The sequence below is a fragment of the Haliotis rufescens genome, unplaced genomic scaffold, assembly GCF_023055435.1.
Source record: "Haliotis rufescens isolate VD_foot unplaced genomic scaffold, xgHalRufe1.0.p SCAF_6, whole genome shotgun sequence".
In the NCBI taxonomy this organism is placed as follows: domain Eukaryota; kingdom Metazoa; phylum Mollusca; class Gastropoda; order Lepetellida; family Haliotidae; genus Haliotis; species Haliotis rufescens.
In genome coordinates this window covers 37,345,251-37,365,689 of record NW_025964334.1, presented here as the reverse complement: position 1 = coordinate 37,365,689, position 20,439 = coordinate 37,345,251, and the positions used below count along the sequence as shown (strand labels likewise).

Genomic DNA, 20,439 nt, shown 5'->3' with positions numbered 1-20,439 from the left:
GCCGCACACTTGTTGTAAAATGGCGGCGAGATGATAGATGGAGAATGTGGACAGTATCTGACTGAATCTGAAAAATTAGCGACCTTATGGATCTTGATGACTACGTGACAATGGACGTAACGAGTGAATTTACTCATGACGACATTGTCGTCTACTCAGTTCTTTACTCGAGCGTCACGGTGGTGTTTGCAATGGCAGTTCTCTCGAAATTCCTGACTAACGAATTCCGCTTTGGGTTCAGGTCGTTTCTGAGTCTAGTAGTTTTATTTTTAGGAGAACCTTTATGTCAATTTCTAGTTAAAGGCCCAGGAGGTGTAGTAACATTTGCTGTAGGATGCCTCTTTGTTTACTCGATTCTACCCGCCAGTCATCTCCCCGTCGGCAACAAGGCCGTATATGTCACAGGTAAGCCAATTGAAGTTACCTTTTGCATCGGTGAGAAGAAGAATATATGTTGTGAGCATGTGGTTCCAAGGCCTTGAAACGCATAGGGGAATTTCCCTAGGTTTTTCCAGATGAGATCATGTGACTATCTGCAGATGTGATTGTGCCTTGCAAAGTCAAGCCTCCAGGGTCAACTGTTACTTATATTTGGAGATAATGAGGTACTATAGTACCAATCATATTACTGCCATAATCAGTTTATATTGAGATACATCAACTGGTCACCAACCAGTTATCGCCATTTTTTCTTGTTATTTTTTAAATATTCCGTGTTCAAAGTTAACTCTGCCAATAACTTTGATTTTTATGAAACTATGAGCACATGAGTATATTTCATGTTTCAGTCGATTTCACTTGTAACGCGACGATAGGGAATATAAACGGTGGAAATAGAAATTTCACGTCGGCCAGCTATACCAGTTATTGCGATCATGCCACATGATCAAGCACACTGGTTCAGTTACACAAATTACATTTTCTATCTTCTCTGGTATCGCATTCAATTTTTATGTTCATTACAATTAATAAGAAATGCTTTTATCAAGTTGTTGTCTGCAAACAAACGTAAACCATCACCAAATTTTATTTACACATGCCTGCCCTCAGCACTATGTCCATTGGATTTCGCAATATGTACAGTGTTATGCATTTTCGGAAAAATAGTTCAACTTTTATTTTGGGGAAGAAATGAAGGATCATAAGCTATGACAGAACTGAACGTGCATCATCATGTTGTTGGATTTTGTTTATGTGTGAATTAGTCACTTGTTGACACTGTCCTCATGTATTTTCTAAAGTTGTATTTAAGCAAGGTGGTTTTTAATATTTCTTCACAAGACTCCGTTTTGTTCGTCATTTTTTTAAAAAATAACTCTCTTCTAATTAAAATGAGCAAAAGAAAAACGAGATGTGGTCACATGCACACTATCACAGGGTGTTGGCAATAATTGATCCTCGGCGATAGCTGGTTGCTAGCTAGAATGTAAGTTTGAACATTTCAAGTAAAACAAGGCACATTTGATGATATGTTTACAACCCATGGTTGACAATCAATGACATTTGGTTCCTTTTGGGGGTAAGATTCAGTTTGTACTGTTCCACACCTTTATCAAAACCTGATTTACTGCAAGCAGTGGGTCAATTAAGTCGTGTAGCTTTGCAATATACTTTTCATTTATCAATTAGCCATGGTTAGCTTGATTAGTGAACATATATGAAGCTGTTTGGTTTTGTTAATGGTCTAATACTTATGTCATGATGTGTTGACAGTTATTGTAATACAAATTATGTGACTGAAATATTGCCGACAATGACATGACTATACTCAAAGTGAGTACAATCATTGACAATAGGCATACCATATTCGACGTAATAAGCGCCCACGGCGATATTTGCTAATATATTAGCTAGTGAACAATACCAATTAGCACCCCTTCCGATTGATCAATGTACACAACACTTATTTATTCACGTATAAAACGTACTCATGTGTTATATGCACCCTTAATTATTGGCATTTAAATTCTGGAAAAATGAATATGGTATGCACTTTGTCATGTACTCTCTTATGGCCCTTCTCCAATTAACTTTCATGTTATGCAGCAAAAATAATTTTCATTGCATAGATTGTGAACATAAATACAAAGATTTTGCTGGCCTCAGAGCTTCAACAACAATGGTCACCAATGCGACCTCAGTTTTAGTTTGGCTACTATAAAAAAACTCAGAGGTCGCCAAATGACTAATTTAAGAATATTTTGTTGCGACTGAATTTGAATACTTCACATGAGTAGACACAGAAACTGGTAATTACCGGTAAACGGGAACACTGCTTTACATGCATCCATCAGCTCAGAATCATGTCAACCATCACTATTATGAGATCCAAATTTACTCTCATCATCGTTTTCACTCAAAACTTTCAGTGGTATGATCGTATCTTGCTGTGCAAAGATGGAAAAGTATTTTGCCATGATGCTGTCAAGTCTACATATGTCAGAAGTTTGTAAACTCAATGCAGTGCACACTAAAATTATTTAACGTAACTGAATCCCCGCAGTGCTGCATGTAGCTATCAAAACGGTAATTGACGCAGACGATGAGTGTGGTTATTAGGGTTATACAAGTTCCATTGCAATCGGAAAAAAACCGGGTGATCAAGAAAACAGCACACCAACTCTCAATCAAGTTATTAGTTTCTTACCGGTAAAATTAGGCTTGGACCGATAATTTATGTGACTGCCAGTCCCTGTGGACTGGCAAATATAGAGCCTTTTAAATCTGTGATATTCATATAAGTATATTTTTCTAAGAAAGTCAGCTTGTCTGTTACCATCAGGGTTTCCCCTTGTCGGTTTTAGTGCAAGGAAATGACATTTCGCTTTGCTTCAAGGTTAAAAATATGTTTGAAGTGACTTCATCTTGAAATATTAAAAAAAGAAGAGAAAATTGTGACTGAACTTTGTGTGAATGATGTGAAGATCAACTAAGTTACTTCAGAGAGGACGTCATTGCTTAGCACTTTATTTTGAAAGAATTATAACCAGGTAATTTTCATGGTTTTATTATTTGTTGAAAGTTGGGAGAGACAAAAATTAGGAGGGACTGGTAATTTTTAGAGTTACCTGTCCACCAGAACTGGCAGTTTCAAGAGCCAGAGGGAACACTGGTAAAGACATGGAGAAACTATACATGCCTGTGGCATTCGAAAGTAAATCAAAACTGGTTGCTATGAACATGATGAAAAGAAAATTATCAAAGAATAGCTAACGAAGTGTGCATGGCTTTTATACAATTCCAATGCTGTGACTTATAGTCAATTAAAATGCTTCTTGGCTACCTACAATATTGGCTTGACTTCTTGATTTTACCAGTGGCTACCTGGAGAAAAGTATTTGTAGCTTTATCATGTTTATGGCCACTTGGTAATATATTAAACTTTGAGGCATATTTTGACATGTGGGTGGAGATTCACCTGAGACCATGAAGAACCATTCACAATTTTTCATTAAAAACGTATGTGCACATTATGTTTTTATTAGAATCATTTTTATTTCGGTGTTTAGGCCAGAGACCCCTTTGCTAAAAATTTTATGTACACCATAATAATGTTTGACGACACACTCAACCAATGCTGAGTGTTGATAAACAAAACAAACTGCTCATGCTAATAACTGCAGTGAATAACTTGGTATATTTAACAGCATTTGGACATTTGGTAATCAAAGTGCTTTGTATGAAACTGAGACAGTTTCTCTGTTTAATTTGAATGATCATAAACCATGTTAACCATGTTAACCACAGTTTTCGATTGATATGTATCACTGCAGAGCTCAACATTGAGGCTGATTTGGTATCATTTGTCTGTTAAAATTCACTTTGTCGACTGAAATAGCAATAGCAGTCGCCACACAACTCCCCAAATTAAAATTAGTATGTGAATTTACAATTATCACAACATCAGAATTAATTTAAAGAATAATCAGGAATCCCTCAAAATATTGATACTTGAAACATTTAAAAATGGGATGTCATATTATTGCAGATAGAAACTCCAGCTAGCATACTGCTATGAGCATGTCTGGATATCATTTCACAAGCTCCATACATTCCAGTAGCTTTGCCTTTGTCAATATAGATTCTGAATGTCTGTGATCTTCACCATGTTCACATAACTATCGATCATTGTATCTTAAGGCCTACAAATGAAAAAGCTAAGATAAAATGTGTCCAAAAGTATTTGCACACTAATCATGCTAGAAGACGAAATAGCTGAAATTTCAGGGATTTATTTTGAACAATATGGCAATGTTTTTCCAATTTGCCGGCCAGGGGCACTTAGTTTAGAATCCTGGGTAAATCCCTGAATTTACATCAGGTGTGAGTGAGTGAGTTTGGTTTTAAACCGCTTTTAGCAATATTCCAGCAATATCACGGCGGGGGACACAAGAAATGGGCTTCACACAGAGTACCCATCTCGGGAATCGAACCCGGGTCTTCGGCGTGACGAGCGAACGCTTTAACCACTAGGCTACCCGACCGCCCCTTTTGCATCAGGTTTGCATGCAAGTCCTTTATGTCTCCCCTAACAGGCAATCATGCATTCAGAAGAACAACAACTTTCATATGTATCACTCCTTTCATGTTTTCCAAGTGCTTGGGTTTCCAAGTTTTGTTGTTTCTGCAGGCTTTATGTTTGTGGCCCCTAAACTTCAGCATTGGTGAAAGTCATTTGGTCCCTGTTATAAAAAAATTAACATAAAAGCCTAGACTAACACCTAGTCTCTGAAATGAACATATCGTACATAAAAAAACAGTTGTTCAGTTATTAATAAAAATATAATAAAAAGGAGCCCAGTGACTCTCTTCATTTTCAGATACTGCAGTGATCTAGACTTGCCAAACATTATAGACTTGCATGGGCTGTATTTGATATATATTTGTATCAGGGTCTGTAAGACAGACTAATAAAAGCCCTGATCATAGAATGTAGTTATCAGTTTGTTGATATGATCAATAGTCCCATTGGTTAGAGACTGATTAAAACCTAGAGGATGAATGTTTTTCTAATAATATAGTTGGCTTTCAGGGTGTGGATATATCAAAAGTTGTGTACTTTTCCCTGGACAAGTAATCAGTCAAATTTGCCCTGAGTACTGATCCAAAGTGTTGTTTTCTTCCAAAGCTCTCTTTTACTGCACACAAGTTTTGCTTTGATGTTGATGAATCAGTTCTTCTATGTCTATGGCTTTTCCCACCATGAATAATGAATTTATCATTTCTAGGCCATAATGAAAGGAAATCACACTTTTTAAACAGCCAGTGTGACCTGCCATGACAATCTTACAATAAGTTGCGCAATGTGGGCTACATGGTACTCTGATCAGCCAATCACAGAGTGTGTCCTTAAGTGTGATCGAAATCAGAACAAGGAAGTACACAATGCACTGCCATCAGTTGGGCTGGTCAAATTGCGATGTCTACACTTTTTGAAAATTATATTTAGTACTTGTTACAAGTGTTTTATCAATAGTGACTGAAGGTTTTCTCAATTTTAGGTTGTCTATGGGCAACTGAAGCTGGTGTTTTTTTATCTCTCCATCCCACATATTAACAGAGCTCCAGATAAGCTGCGTATCTGCGTAAAATACGCATCAGAAATGCAGAAATATGCAGTAAAATGAAATCCAAGTGTATCAAATACGCAACGAACATTACAGATACGCGACAAAAATAAAACTTGTGTGTATCATCAAAATATTGTGGAGTAACCCTGAGTATTTGATTAGCAAATCAGCAACTTATTTTGGGGTATTTTTGAGTCCTATAAAGCCCTCGAACCCACACGACACCAGTTTGCAGGGACTAGATGAAAAGTGTTTTTAAATATTTAACTTAAATACCCACATGTGTAAAAACTAGTGGGTAACAGATAGAATTACTGATACCCAATGATTTTAAAATGCATGGGTAAAATACCAACAACACCAAAAGCTTATCTGGAGCTCTGTATTAATGAGTCGGGCAAGTGGGGCATTGATTTTTTGGATACATGTTCTGAAATGAGCTGTGGACAGGCTTGATATGACAAATTAGTGTCTACCCCTGCCAGGACTGCCAGTGTCCAATTCCCCTTTAACTGTTAAATCAATATATCTTGCAATACACATAATACAGCACTGTCACTGAATATTTTGTGCTACATTTGTACAGGCTATGCTCATCCCTATTTCAAGGGGCGTTGGGGTAGCATAGTGATTAAAGCAGTCTCTCATGACACCAAAGGTCTGGGTTTGATTCCCCACATGGGTACAGTGTGTGAAGCCCATTTCTGGTGTCCCCCGCCATTATATTGCTGGAATTTTGCTAAAGTGGCGTAAAACCATACTCAAACCTATTTCAACTTGTTAAAGGGGTGTACTTGTTTCAGGTTGTGACAGTGGGTTTGGAAATGCCTTGGTGAAAAAATTGGACAGTATTGGCATGCGGGTGTTTGCAGGGTGTTTGGACAGCTACAGCCCTGGTTCAATAGAGCTCAGAAACAAATGCTCTCAGAGGTAAGTCATAAATATAGCATTTTGTACTGTCATTCGTCATTGGCATGATTGCTGACCCTTGCAAGTATTTGAGAGCAGAATGGATCTCAAGTACCCAGTGCTTGTAAAAATTGATTGAGAGGGCAATCATGTGTGACCTGGCTGATTGTCTGTTGTAATGGTTTTGCTCATCCAGACTGGCACATGAAAACGTTTCGGTGCACATGCACTCTTTGAAAGTGGTCCTCTCTGTGTTTAAAAATCCTCCAAATGAGCCCGATGAGCAGAGAAAAACGTGCTGAAAATTCTTCTGCAGGCCAAAGTGATATACAGTGAACCCTCGCTACAACGCTACCAATGGGGTCCAAATAATTGGTGGGGGCTATAGACAGTGAGCCGTTTAACCGAGGCCGAGGCGGGGGAGCGCGCTCGACCAATCTCACGATCTTCGCCTTGTATCGCACATTGCAATGATACAGGTTGTTCATAGTGTAAAAATAAAGATATTCTCATTGTGTTTTCGTCGTTTGTTATTATTTACAAGCCTTAACTGTCACATTCAACGTGATATTAGCCTACTTACATGTAAATATCGATCGATAATGGTAGTAACAGACGCTATGAGTGAAGGGCCAATCACAATTCATTATACACGTAGTTGCAATCGTAATCTGGACATTAGTTAAACAAGATGATATCAACAATACAGTCCCAAGTAATGAAGTTTCACTGTACTTGTATTATGTACTTGCATTTGTATCGTTACATGTCTTTATGATTCAAATCATGCTGGCGCTGTTTGTGTCAGTATAGTAGAATGATTGTAATGGAGTCCCTGTGTTACCATGGTTACAGGTTACATATTCTCCAGCTAGATGTGACAAAGGAGAAGGACATCGAAGCTGCAGCTGATTACATCCAGACTCAGGTGGGAGAAGAAGGTATGTATCACAGCCTTGGCAGTATAAACCATTGTAAACTGCATCATCAGTACCACAGGATTGGATTTTTTTTTAGATTGTTCCAGCTCTATGATGACGGTCTTAAAATAGTAGTGTCTAGCCCAGACAATCCAGTGATTGATAACATAAGCATTGATCTATGCAATCAGGATATGATGACATGCGTCAACCAAGTCAGTGAGCCTGACCACCCGATCCCGACCACCAGATTCCATTAGTTGCATCTTACGACAAGCATGGGTTGATGAAGACCAAGTCAAACTTGGATCTTCACTTGGGTGAACTTGTTTGAGAATTATGGGTAATTTTTGTAATTTCTCAATCAGAGCCTGATTTTGAATTGGATTTTCGAACCAATTAGTTGCAGTGCTCAGACATGTTGTAGTTGCAAGAATTATTGAATGCTTGATAGAGATAAACATGGCCCTTAGTCTGTTAGCATGGTTAGTCTGAGACTAGTTTTTGTTTGTTTGTTGTTTTACGCCGCACTCAGCATTCTAGCTATATGAGGGCGGTCTGTAAGATAATCGAGTCTGGGCCAGACAATCCAGTGATTGATATCATGAGCATCGATCCACACAATTAGGATTGATGACCTGCATCAACCAAGTCAGCGAGCCTGACCACCCGATCCTGTTAGTCGCCTTTTACGACAAGCATAGTCGCCTTTTACGGCAAGCATGGGTTGCTGAAGACCTATTCTACCCCGGATCTTCACGGGTCTCTGAGTCTAGTGATAAACCTGAGGGACTACTTGTTTTCTCCTCTTCTCTCCCCTTCCCCCCATATCTACATCATCTAGTTATTTTGGCATAAACCACTAGTCTGGAATGCGTTTACTAGTTGGATATAATCATGGTGTCTTTCCCTCCTTGATATTTCTGTTTTTGTACTAGGCCTTAGAAAAATCTTAAAATTTTATATAAAGGCTTGATTCATTTATCATTTAGATACTCTGTCATGGCTGACAAAATAGATTCCTAATTATGTTATTTCTTTAGCATGTTTAGATTCCTGTCTTACTCTCAGGTAATGTGTTTGCCCGAAAGACTTTCTTCACATTAGCAATAGTATGGTAATATGTCTTACGAGAAGTGCCATTATCTCATGATTCCCTCTTGCATCAGGCACCATGTCAACACAGAAAGAAAATGGCAGTTGCTACCTGGAGATAGAGATGTCTTGCTGACATATGTCTAGCCCTGCACATGTAAATGATGATTGCGAGTGTTTTTTTTACTGTGGGTGTTGTTCCAGGTCTCTGGGGAGTGGTCAACAATGCTGGGGTGTGGTACTTCTCCGAACTTGAGATGACCTCAGAAAAGGTTATAAGGCGTGTGATGGATGTCAATTTATTTGGTGCTGTCCGAGTAACAAAATCTGTTCTTCCAATGATCCGACAAGCAAAAGGACGTATTGTCAACGTTTCAAGCTTACTTGGTTTGTATATTTTCACTATCCACTTAAAAGTACAAGAAAGTAGCAGTCTGCGACTTAAGCTACTACGCTGAAACGAGTGTCTAGTAAAATTTAGTTTGGTCTAGTAAGCATGGTAAGATCAGGAAAAAATTCCAGTTTCAAATTACTATTTTTTATTTCGTCCGGAAGTAAATCTTAATTTATTGTGTTTTGAAGATTTTTAGAGAAACTTTCAAAGACTTTTTATTATAGTATTCTATATAATTGATTTATGTTTATAGCAATGGCTTGAAATATACACTGCTTTTCATATAGATTATGTTCACATTTTGATGTTTGGGAGTTGGCGTTTTCATAAACCAAGTTTTTTAACAATAGTTTTGTCGAACATTTCAACATGTTCAAAAGCATCCATTCTGATATGCCCTTTTAATGGAATAGCTTGGTGTCAGTGATGACTGCACTTAACTTGGGATGATCCTATCAGTTGTTACACAGATAGCACACAGTTAATAACCAGCTGTTGCAATGAACACATGGTGTCCTTCACACATACACAAATCAGTTTGTATTAATGTGGATGCAACATGTGCTCATTTTAAACTAGAATTTGTATGTGACTGAGTGCACTGTTCATCTCATCTAAACCTAACTATGTTCCTAGAAATAGACCTGCAGCATATTTTGCGTAAAATCCTGCCCCCCCCCCCCCCCCCCGAAAAAAACCCAACATAATAATATATATTCAAAACCCAATTACTTTAAATTAACTTGCGTACAGAAACGCATGTATTAAATGAAAAACTCAAATGTATAAAAACAGCATGTGTAAATACCCAATGAAGTTTTTTCAGCATGCGTACAAAGGAGCTAATTTCCAAAAGACAATTAAGAGCTAATTTACTTTCCGAGTCAAGCCTATATATTTGGAACAGTTATATATATCATTGTACATCTAAAACATTATTTCATTTGTTTCAAATCTTAAAATGTTCACTAATTTTGGGAAAAACCCAATAGAGTGATGAAGAGATGAGTAAAAACATTTTGGTTACCCAATGAAAAATCTAATTACCCAATTGAAATAGAATCCCTAGAGTAAAAACTCAAATGCTCAAAAAGTTACCTGGAGCTCTGCACTGTCATAAAGATTATATAACAAACACACTGAACACTAGCCTGAATGATGCTACTGTAATGTACTAGCCCTCCAGATACCCCATTCAACAAACTGCTTTGGGCCAAGAGGCTAGTGTGACTTTCTGTCTCTACCCTGTGGGGATCTATGGCATGATAGGTCCCCAGTACCCCACCTTTGTCACCTGCATAGACATGGCTGAGGATTAGTTGGAGCAAATTCACAATCCAACGTGATCATGGTTATATGGCTGGAATATTTTTCAACTTATTGAATGCATCAAAATACATGTATTAATATAATACCAACATTACTTAATCAAGTGTTGATCTAATCTCCTGCCTGTGTTCTTATCCCTATATATCTAGTTTCTTAAAATCCTGAATAGTAATGTCCTTGACACTAAATCAGTCTGCATCTTTAGCCACTTGGCTGCTGCCAGACAAGTAAAATTCTACTAGGTCAAGTAAGCTCAGCTAATAATAACACTAAATTCTACTAGGTCAAGTAAGCTCAGCTAATAATAACACTAATTTCTACTAAAAATGATGCTAAGAATTATATTAGGGGAAATAAACTCGAAAGTTTTTATCATAGACTGCTCATGCTGTGTTATGCTGAGTCCAGTTTTAGTTTCCTGTCATCTTACAGTCCCATGTTTTTTGCTTCAGGTCGCATCTCCATGGAAGGTAACGGTGCCTACAGTATGTCCAAACATGCGCTGGTGGCGTACTCTGACACACTCCGTCAAGAGATGAGGAAGTGGGGGGTCCATGTTGCTATTATAGAACCCACAGGATTTTTCACAGGTTTGTGCATATCAAGTGTATCATGTTATGGTTGATATATAATGACGTGTAGTTGAGTTAGTTTTACTAATTTACGTCTTGTTCAGAATGGCTGGTGAAGTCCTTGCTAAGTTTATTTGTATGTTTTTCAACGCTGCTCTCAGCAATATTCAAGCTATATGACAGCGGTCTGTAAATATTTGAGTCTGGACCATCATGAACATCGAACCACACAGTTGGGATGCAATGACATGCATCATCCAAGTCAGCAAGCCTGACCACCCGATCCCATGAGTCGCGACTTACGGCAAGCATAGGTTGTTGAAGAGCTATTCTAACCCAGACCTTCATGGGTGTTCTTCCTCCGAATCTACTACCTTTAAAATGGCATGACGTCATCTTAATGGTTTGGGCGATGTTCATAATGTATTCTTGAATGCATTTACTTTCTTCAAGTTCATTGTTTCACTAAATGGCTGAAGGGGACTTTTAAGTCCTTTATTACAACTGACACATCCAACTTTTAGTTGCTGTCAATATCAACAGGGTTGATGTTAAGGCCTCCGAGACAGTGACATTCTGATGTTCTAAGGGAACGGTGATGCCTGCAGTATAGAGCTATGCTGTGTCTGTGTGGGATTCCTGGGTCAGAATAGGTCCCAAGCTAGACATGCAGATCAGGCGACTAAATGGACTGGGTGGTCAGATTCGGTGACTTGGTTGCGATGGCGTGGATCGTTGCCCACAATATTGATCAGGGGATTGTTTGGTCCAGATTCGAATATTTCCAGATCACCATCATACAGCTGGAATAATTCTAAGCGCAACGTTAAACAACAAACTAACAAACAAATTGAACCAGATGGCCTTTCCTGTCACAGTCCACTCCCAGTGAACGTTCAATATATATTTATCACTATTTTGATCCAGATGTGTCGAACTGGATGTGCCAAATTCCCAGTTGTCTCCATTTCAATTTATAGTCCCAAGAGTTAAAAATAAATTAGAACTTACACTGATAATTCAAATGTTTTGAAAAACACAACTTAGCACATAGTAGTCTGAATAAGATGCATATTGATGTGTAAATGCATTTAATGGACAACAGAAAGTAAATGTACTAAACCTTGCATGTTACGTAAATAATACTGCTAAAAAAACAAGCATTTGTCATATCTACAATGGCCAGGACTTACAGTAATAAGGGCAAGTTGCATGTGTTGAAACCCTATAGAAGTCAGACCTTTTTCTCTGGTCCCCAGGAGTTTGAGACAACAGGGTTAGATTGTAGCTTAGGGTTTTCCTTATAATCTGCATGACCCCTTCTTTGATAAAGGGGGTTATTGTACAGAAATTTGAATGGATATTTTACACTGGATTGTGTGACCAAAATCAAAAGTAGCAGCTTAAGTTTGATGAGTAACCAATGAGCTGTTTGTTAAACATTTTGTATAAATTATTTGAAAATCACAAATTATCAGCTCATTTGTTGTTGATCCGTGAAGCCTATGAAGTAGTTACAATTTCATCAGCATGATAAGATAGTCATGCTGGTATCATGATTGATTGCAGAGTTGCATCCCTTTGTTGTGCCAGGATCTGTTGGTCTTTGGTTTCAATCCCAGATTCACTCGGGATATGATGATTGGTTTGTCAGCATAATACCTGTGCTAACTCACAAGGTTTCCACTTGCTCCTCGACACACCGTGATGTAGTAATGAGATACTGTTGAAAACATCATTAACTCCCCCAACTCGTTCTATTTTCCAGTGTATCTGACAGAATGGGTGTTGGGGTTGAGATACCATGCTGCAGTATAACATTAATACCCCACTCAGACACAGTATACTGACTCAAGAGCTGACCAGTCCTTGTTTTAGCCCTTTTTTTCCGAGCGCCAGACAGGGTAACAGCAAGTACCATCTTTTAACATGTTTTGGTATGACATGGCCAGGGATCGAACCCGGACCTTTCGCTCTACCACTAGACCATGGAGGCAGTCTTCAGCAATTGTGCCGACGCCCACTATCTCTTCGTCTGCTAGGTTAGAATGTTTTAAGATATTGGTGGTGATAATATTTATTGGAAATCCCTGTGTAAATAGTTAGATCAACCTATGTATGTCCCCCATTCAGGACTATTTCTATTTCCCCCCAGGTAACATGCAGGAACATGTTATCAAGAGCCGGAGAGATGAAGTTTGGAATTCTCTAGACGAAAAGACTCGTGAAACATATGGGCAAGATTATCTTTACTCCACATATTCTCATATTCTTGCATCAGCTCAGCGATACCCTGCCGACCTGACCCCTGTCACACGCTGCATGCGTAGCGGACTTTTATCAAAGCGTCCCCGAGAGCGCTACCCCTGCGGCACTGGCGCCGACATCATGTTGAACATATACCCACTCCTTCCTGTCTGGGTGGCAGACAAAGTGTCGCGAGCGATCGGCATTTTCCCTCGGACAATACTGCCCACTGGACTACAGGAATGAGTGGATACAAATCATACAAGTGCTACCTTTGTTGTGATATGTTTTTCAACATATCAATATTTGTTAAAACTGCCATTTATGAAATGTTAGTGATAAGTTCCCCTTGTGTCACAGTCATGTAAGCAAAATTTGCTGAAAGGAAATATTTTTAGTTCTTGAGGATAAAAGATCTTGCATGAAGGCACTTTCATGTTTATAAAAGGTCATGTCAGTATGGCTGCTGGGTTTACATATTATCTAGACATTGATGCGGGAGGCAAAAAAAGCAACCAAAAATAGGCTGAGTTGGAGTTCAAGTGAAGACCACTTAATAAAACTTTGACCAAGGTGAAAGTGATTGCTGAGATTCAGCTGTATCTAGTGTTTCAGCTTATAAACCTTAAGGTAATTATCTTTGAAAGAATTTAATTATGGAAGATAGAGCAAAATTTCATATTAATGATCTTTCTACCTAGAGCAATGCTAGAGTATTTCAGTCAGAAATTGTGAATAATTTTAGCTATTATGTGTTTATCGAGTTTCAATGATTTTGTCTTTTGATACTTCGTAGACAAGGTCTAGAAATGTCATCTCTTTACTTTTGATGCTGCTGCTAGCAAAGATTTATGAAATCAATTGTGAATGCGCTGAATAAATTTTGAACTGCTAAGCCACTTACGCTTGCACACCATAGCTTTGGGAAGCTGCAATTAAGACACAAGGGGAGATAACTCTGTACTCGTCCACCTGTTAATGGTTCATCCAATGTTATAAGTTATTGTCATAAGTCATGTATGTATGCGTGTGAGTTTTCTTGGAGTGTTTGGACCATAGCTAACTTATTCATAGGAATCCAAACTTTAAACATTAACTTTATTCACATTGTTCAGTGAGGCATTGTTCTGTATTTATGACGGTGTCAAACTTAAGATATCATCTCTCATGCCCAGACATAATGAAGACAAGCTGTGTATATTGTAAAACCACTTTAATGTGGGATTGCTTCATTGTATATATGTTTCAATATTCTAGATATTTATGTTTACATTATATTTTTTGTTGTCTTAAAGCAAGTTAAGCTGAAATGAATTATGTTACGGTTGTAACCAAATATCATGATTAAATCACATAAATTTATGACTCTTCTGCTGCTTGCATTCTGATCATTTCTCCTTCATTTAAAATAAAACATTTTTGGTCCCGAAGCAATGTTTTACTGGCTAAGCATCCCATAATTGTGTTGCGAAGAACTTTTTCAACTAAACTTTTTAAGCAAAAATAACAACCTATTTATACCAGTGTAGTGGCATCGATCTCAGTTGAATAGATCTGCCAATAACAAATTGTTTTGCAATTCTTAATTACAATTCTTACTGATTCTTCACATTTTTAAACCACGGAAATTATTGGAGTATCAAATATCAGTTATGGTTATTAGATCATAAGAATATTGATTGCTATGGACATTTTTAACAGAATTTTATTTTTTAATTGTCACAGTAACTTGAGTAAGACATTTGTTTTGAATCAATAGCTGCTTCTAATCAATGATATGCCTGCAATTGTTTCCTGAATTTTTCAGTTTTTGCACTGCCCCTTTTACTATGGTTATTTGACATATCGTTATCATGAAATTGGCATCATGACACAAGGTCCAGAGAACGTGCACTCCCTAGTTTTGCTGTTGTGTTTCATGTTAAGTGTAAGAAGTTGTACACATGCTGTGTGTAGTGGAGTACTTGACACTCAAGCAGGTTGTTATAGTATATATATAATGTTATATACTGATTGAAATGAATATGCTATCATTGGTTCCCAGCCTTGTCCACCAGAATGCGTTGGAAACAATGCACACAAACACATCTCAACATTTGATTCTGACATGTTGGATTTGTATACTTGCTATTTCGAATGTACTGACAGTAAAGCTTATTTGCGTATATTTTTCATTGTTCCCTTATTCGTTTCCATCAGTATATTTCTAATAACTCACTTGTAAGCTGCCTGCTTTGGAAATTTTTTGTATGTTGCTAATTTTGTTTGCATGAAGCATTCTGCCACTGTAGCTGTATAACTTACAGGTTTGGAGTGGATTATACTGGAAATATATTTTGTAAAGGTTTACATGCATTAAGAGGTTTTCTCCCTTGAAGTTCCTGTCTTTAAACTGAATTAAGTATTAAGATAAATTTGCATATTTAGAAACACATTTATCAGTATTTATTTACAGAGATCAACAGTAGGCCTTTCTGTTTCATGTTTGCCAACTCCATCCTAAACTGAAGAGTCATTTCTAGTTTATCTCAATACTATTGATGCCCATACGGAAATACCTGATGCAATTCTCTAGTCATTACCATGGTTTGCATTATGAATATCATTAGATGTAACCATGGTAACAAGTAGGTCATACGCATCATTATGTAATGATCTTCGTTGGGAAATGGAAAGCAGAATGTGAACTTACTAGGGCAAACATATCGGGGTTCATAAAAATCATATGTGCCCTAGGGTCATATCATGTCGCCAGACAACAGTGTATTGTTTCCATCATCCAGACTGCATTGTTGACGTCACATGAATCTCATTGTGACGTGGGGTGGGAATGATGTCACAATAGAAACGACGTCGTACCTGAAGATTGTTGACGCCATTCTACAAATTGTAGTTCAGCTGGTGTTGCGACTTAAAAGGTAAACGACTTGCGACTTACAGGGAAACACTAAATTCTGTCTCTGTATGTAGACAACCTCTTCAGTAATATATCGGACAGTAATTTCGTGTTCATGTCATACTATGTTTACGCCACTCATGCCCAAATTCCTGTATTTCCCTCGCTCTCACTCATGAAATAAAGGAATTTAGACACTCGTGGCATAAACATAGTATGACATGAACTAATATAATATACCAACTGGAATTGCAAAGGAGACAGAAGGATAAGGGACCTTCTTTGGCACAGTATCTGCATAATTTAACAATGGAGCAAAACTATCAGACTTTTTCAATGTATGGGACAAAACATCATCTGTATTATTAATTAACTTGCAGTGTAATAATGTCCTCCTGTCTCTGCAGATTTGTTATTATCATACATGGTCAAGGCTGCTACGCCTTCATTAGGTCATGGTTAGAGGCGACTAACGGGATCGTGTGGTCAGGCTCGCTGACTTGGTTGATGCATGTCATCGATCCCAACTGTGTGGATCGATGCTCTTCATGTCAATCACTGGATTGTCTGGCCCAGACTTGATTATTTACAGACTGCGTAATATAGCTGGAATATTGCTGAGTGCGGCGTTAAACAAAACAAAAACAAAATAATAATAATAATAATAATAAAGGTTAGCCCAGTGGACAAAGTATTTGCTCGTCAGACCGAATGCCCTGGTTCAATTCCCCACATGGGTACAATGTGTGAAGCTCATTTCTGGTGTCCCCTGCCGTAATGTTGCTGGAATTGCTAAAAAGCGGAGTAAAACAATATTCACTCACTGTCTCACTCACACATGAAAATATACATGATATAGGCAGGGTTCTTATTATTTGAAATATCATCCACTGAATCACTTGATTGCCTACTTCCTGCCTATCCATTCTTCATGCTTGCTAAATTCATTGTTCATGTGATAAATATTGATTTTTGAACTTCAGGATATTAATGATTTCTGGAATGACAAACCAGATTTTTTGTTTCTGTAAAACATGGTAAACAGTTTTGGAATTGAAGCTATATCCTTTTGTTCTTCAAAATCAATGTTTCATAGGAAAAGGATGTGCTACTATGATGATACAGCATTGATCCTACACTGCTTTAGTTACTCTGTATTGCAATACAGGTCATGATATGATGCATTGATTTATTAGGGATTTATCCTGAAAGGACTAACCCAAGAACATTCTCAATTCAGAGAAGATACCAGAATGTGTTTATGATCTTTCTAAAAATTATTTTGTGTACCACTTAAAAGAGTTGAGGACCATCTGATTCTTTCATACAGTGATCCCTCGCTTCAACGCTACTTTTGGGTCCAAATAATTGATGTAAGTAAGTGTATTACAACCGTTTATCTGTCATGGCCGATTAAACTATAGCAATATGAAAGAATCAGGTGGACCTTAACTTTATTTTAGTAGTATATATCATAATCTTTGAATTACCATACAATAAACAATTACAATCTAATGACAATGGATTGGTGTTGTGATCCTTGCTGTGATACATCGGTGATTATCATGATCGTATTCCACTATCGATACAGCAGCCGTTGCTTACGTTAATGTCAGATTGCCATCCTCTTATTGCAGTGCATCGTATCAAGCTTGTATTGCAGTAGACACTCTTACAATCAATATCATTTTTCCTTTTTTGCTTGAATCCATAACTGGAATGCTTCACTGCAATAAAATCAGACATCATTGATAAATCATTTCTTGTGATTCTTTTCTTGCGGTCTTCACAGTCGTGCTTTCAATATGATTAACACTCTGGCAACCTGCTTTTAAGTCGAAACAAGTTTAGTCATGGAAAGTCATCATTGTTTGGGTGATTTAAAACAAACTGTGTGGACTTTTTTCAAAGAATGGTCCGTTTTTCTTTAGTTTTGTCCAGTTTTAATACATCTGGTTTTAATATTGTATTAATAGAAAGATTTTCTGGATTATACAGAAGTATTATCTTTCCTTGCTTTAACTGTTCCACCATGGCTGGTTTTGCAATAGTTTTATTTCTGAAAAAAAGAAAAGAAAACGTACAACTTACAACATTATCTGTCAGTAATATGCTCAAGATCAAAACGTCACTGAAGCAATAAAGTATCCATAAAGTTGCACTTTTCTTATTTACCCAACAACTTCCAGAATGCCAATAAAGAAAACCTGGTAATTTTGAAAACAAGATATTTGTTTTTGCAATTTATCATTAACGTTATGTGTACCAGGTGTATATAAGCTCAACTATTGTAATCATCTTGTGAAAGACCAGAAGAGCCCATACAATGATGGCTGGTCCTTCCTGTCATCCACTATCACATGGCTTCCTGTTGGTAGCCTTGACAAGTATGAAAAAGTCCATGTTCCAGTCCGCGAGATCTCTCATGACTCCAACTGTTGCCAATCACATGACACACCATTATCTGGCTGAAGACATTGCCACCTGTCTGCACACCGCTTGACTGCCATTTTCTGTCAGTAACCAGCTAGTAATCATAGTAATAGGGGATGTAGTAGATGAGAGCTCCAGATAACTTTTTTGATTAATTGAGTTTTTACTCGAAGGTTTCTATCTTAATTGGGTTATTACATTTTTCATTGGGTGACCAATATTTTTTTTCTCATCTATTCATCACTCTATTGGGTTTTCACCAAAATGAGTAAACTGTATTTCAGAGTATCAAGTAGGCCAGTATCCCGTATACTGCAGAATATAATTTCTGTTTAAATGTTGTGGTATTTGGATTGCATTGAAACTTGCAGGCACTGACAAGTAATTGGAAAAAAATACTGTACCATGTTTGAAAATGTTCTGTTTAGCAACTCGGACCATACCAACTGCATTATTTTATTCAGGAGGTGATTTGTGAGATTCATCTACTCTCTAATAATCAAAAATAAAATAATAATACAAAAGTCATTCGTTGTGTCTGGTAATACTGGACTTTTGAATGTTACTGGTTCAATCGTAAGCCAACACATTGATTAATTTCAATGTCGTTTCATAAATGTGACACAAACTGCAGCTCATCAAAAGTGTTTCACCCTTAGTTAAAAAAATAAGCCATGGTTGTTTGTTCATTGACATCGGTCGTTGGTGTCAAAAGAGTATTCTGTGTCGTCTGCTGCACCGATTTTCTTCCCAAGTAAATGGAGCCCGCCATTCCCATCTTATCTGTAGCTCTGGTAGACATTGTATACATATACTATCGAGATCACTCGACTGTGTGTCTCAGAGTAGCCATTTTCTCCCTTAGTACCCTTAGTATTCTTTGTCACCCACAAAATCGAGTGTTGATTATGACCCAGTGTAGTGTATTGAGGTTCAGGAAGGTCAAGTCTGAGGTGAAAGCCACCAAATGGGGTCAATATGAAGGTGGTCTGATGCCACACACATATTCACAGTTGAGCATATCCAAAAGGAGGTCTGCTATGTTTGGTACAATCCCAAAGAAATGTGTATGTTTTGGAAAACTGGGGGTGGGGGAGGGGGGAGGAAAGTATGTTTTACTTCCCTATATTTTATGAAGATAAAAGACTATTTTTCTTGCTTTCACTTTTTCAGGATGAGTGCTTCACAAAAAGCCTTGATTGTTTGAATCATTGCCCTGAATGTCTTTTGTACAGGTTGCAATAATCTGCATGAATACATATGCCCGTGTGTGAGAAGGGCAGAGTCTTGTCTATTTTTCCTCTGTTACTCTCTGCCAAACCAAGCAAACCAAGTTGTGCACAATTCCTAATGGAGAAGAAGAAAGAAGTCTAGAATAAATGTGTCTAAAATATATCCTCCAAATGTTAAATGAATCGAAGTAACTCTATAGGTGTATGATATGAACATCGTGAGCCCAAAATAACCAAATATATGTATTAAAATACATTGTTTTTGTTAAATCTACTCCATTCCCAGGACAGATCAAGGCGGGTTGTGCGACTCTCTTAGTCTTGCTACAAAGATGATACAGACCGTGCCATGATGGCATGTTGTATGCCAAGCTCCCTCTCCTGACACACAGATCTAGATGGGTCTTGTAAGTTTCTTGATCTTGTAATAAAGATGGACCAGACAGTGTCTTGATGGTGTAACACTTGCCATTCTTCCCCTCCTGCCACACCCTAGTACAGACCTAGATGAGTCTTGTAAGTTTCTTGGTCTTGTAATAAAGATGGACCAGACAGTGTCTTGATGGTGTAACACTTGCTACACTTTCCCTCCTGCCACACCCTGGTACAGACCTAGATGAGTCTTGTAAGTTTCTTGGTCTTGTTATAAAGATGGTCCAGACAGTGTCTTGATTGTGTAACACTTTCCACGCTTCCCCTGCTGACACACCCTGGCACAGATATATGTGGGTCTTGGTACAGATCCAGCTGGTTCATGTAAGTTTCTTGATATTGTTATTGAGATAGTCCAGACAGTGTCTTTAAGGTGTAGCACTTTCCACGCTTCCCCTCCAGACACACCG

At 37.8% G+C, this 20,439-nt stretch overlaps 1 protein-coding gene across 1 annotated transcript; it reads left to right on the top strand.

The window, feature by feature from the left end:
- Nucleotides 1–13: 13 nt before the first annotated feature.
- Nucleotides 14–17,688, top strand: LOC124112255 (retinol dehydrogenase 7-like). The gene is made up of 6 exons (XM_046472273.2): nt 14–405; nt 6,374–6,500; nt 7,335–7,420; nt 8,699–8,881; nt 10,670–10,807; nt 12,945–17,688. Exons 1-6 carry the CDS (start codon nt 87–89, stop codon nt 13,280–13,282), a joined length of 1,191 nt encoding a protein of 396 aa, XP_046328229.1. The 5' UTR covers nt 14–86; the 3' UTR covers nt 13,283–17,688.
- The last annotated feature ends 2,751 nt before the right edge of the window (nt 17,689–20,439 follow it).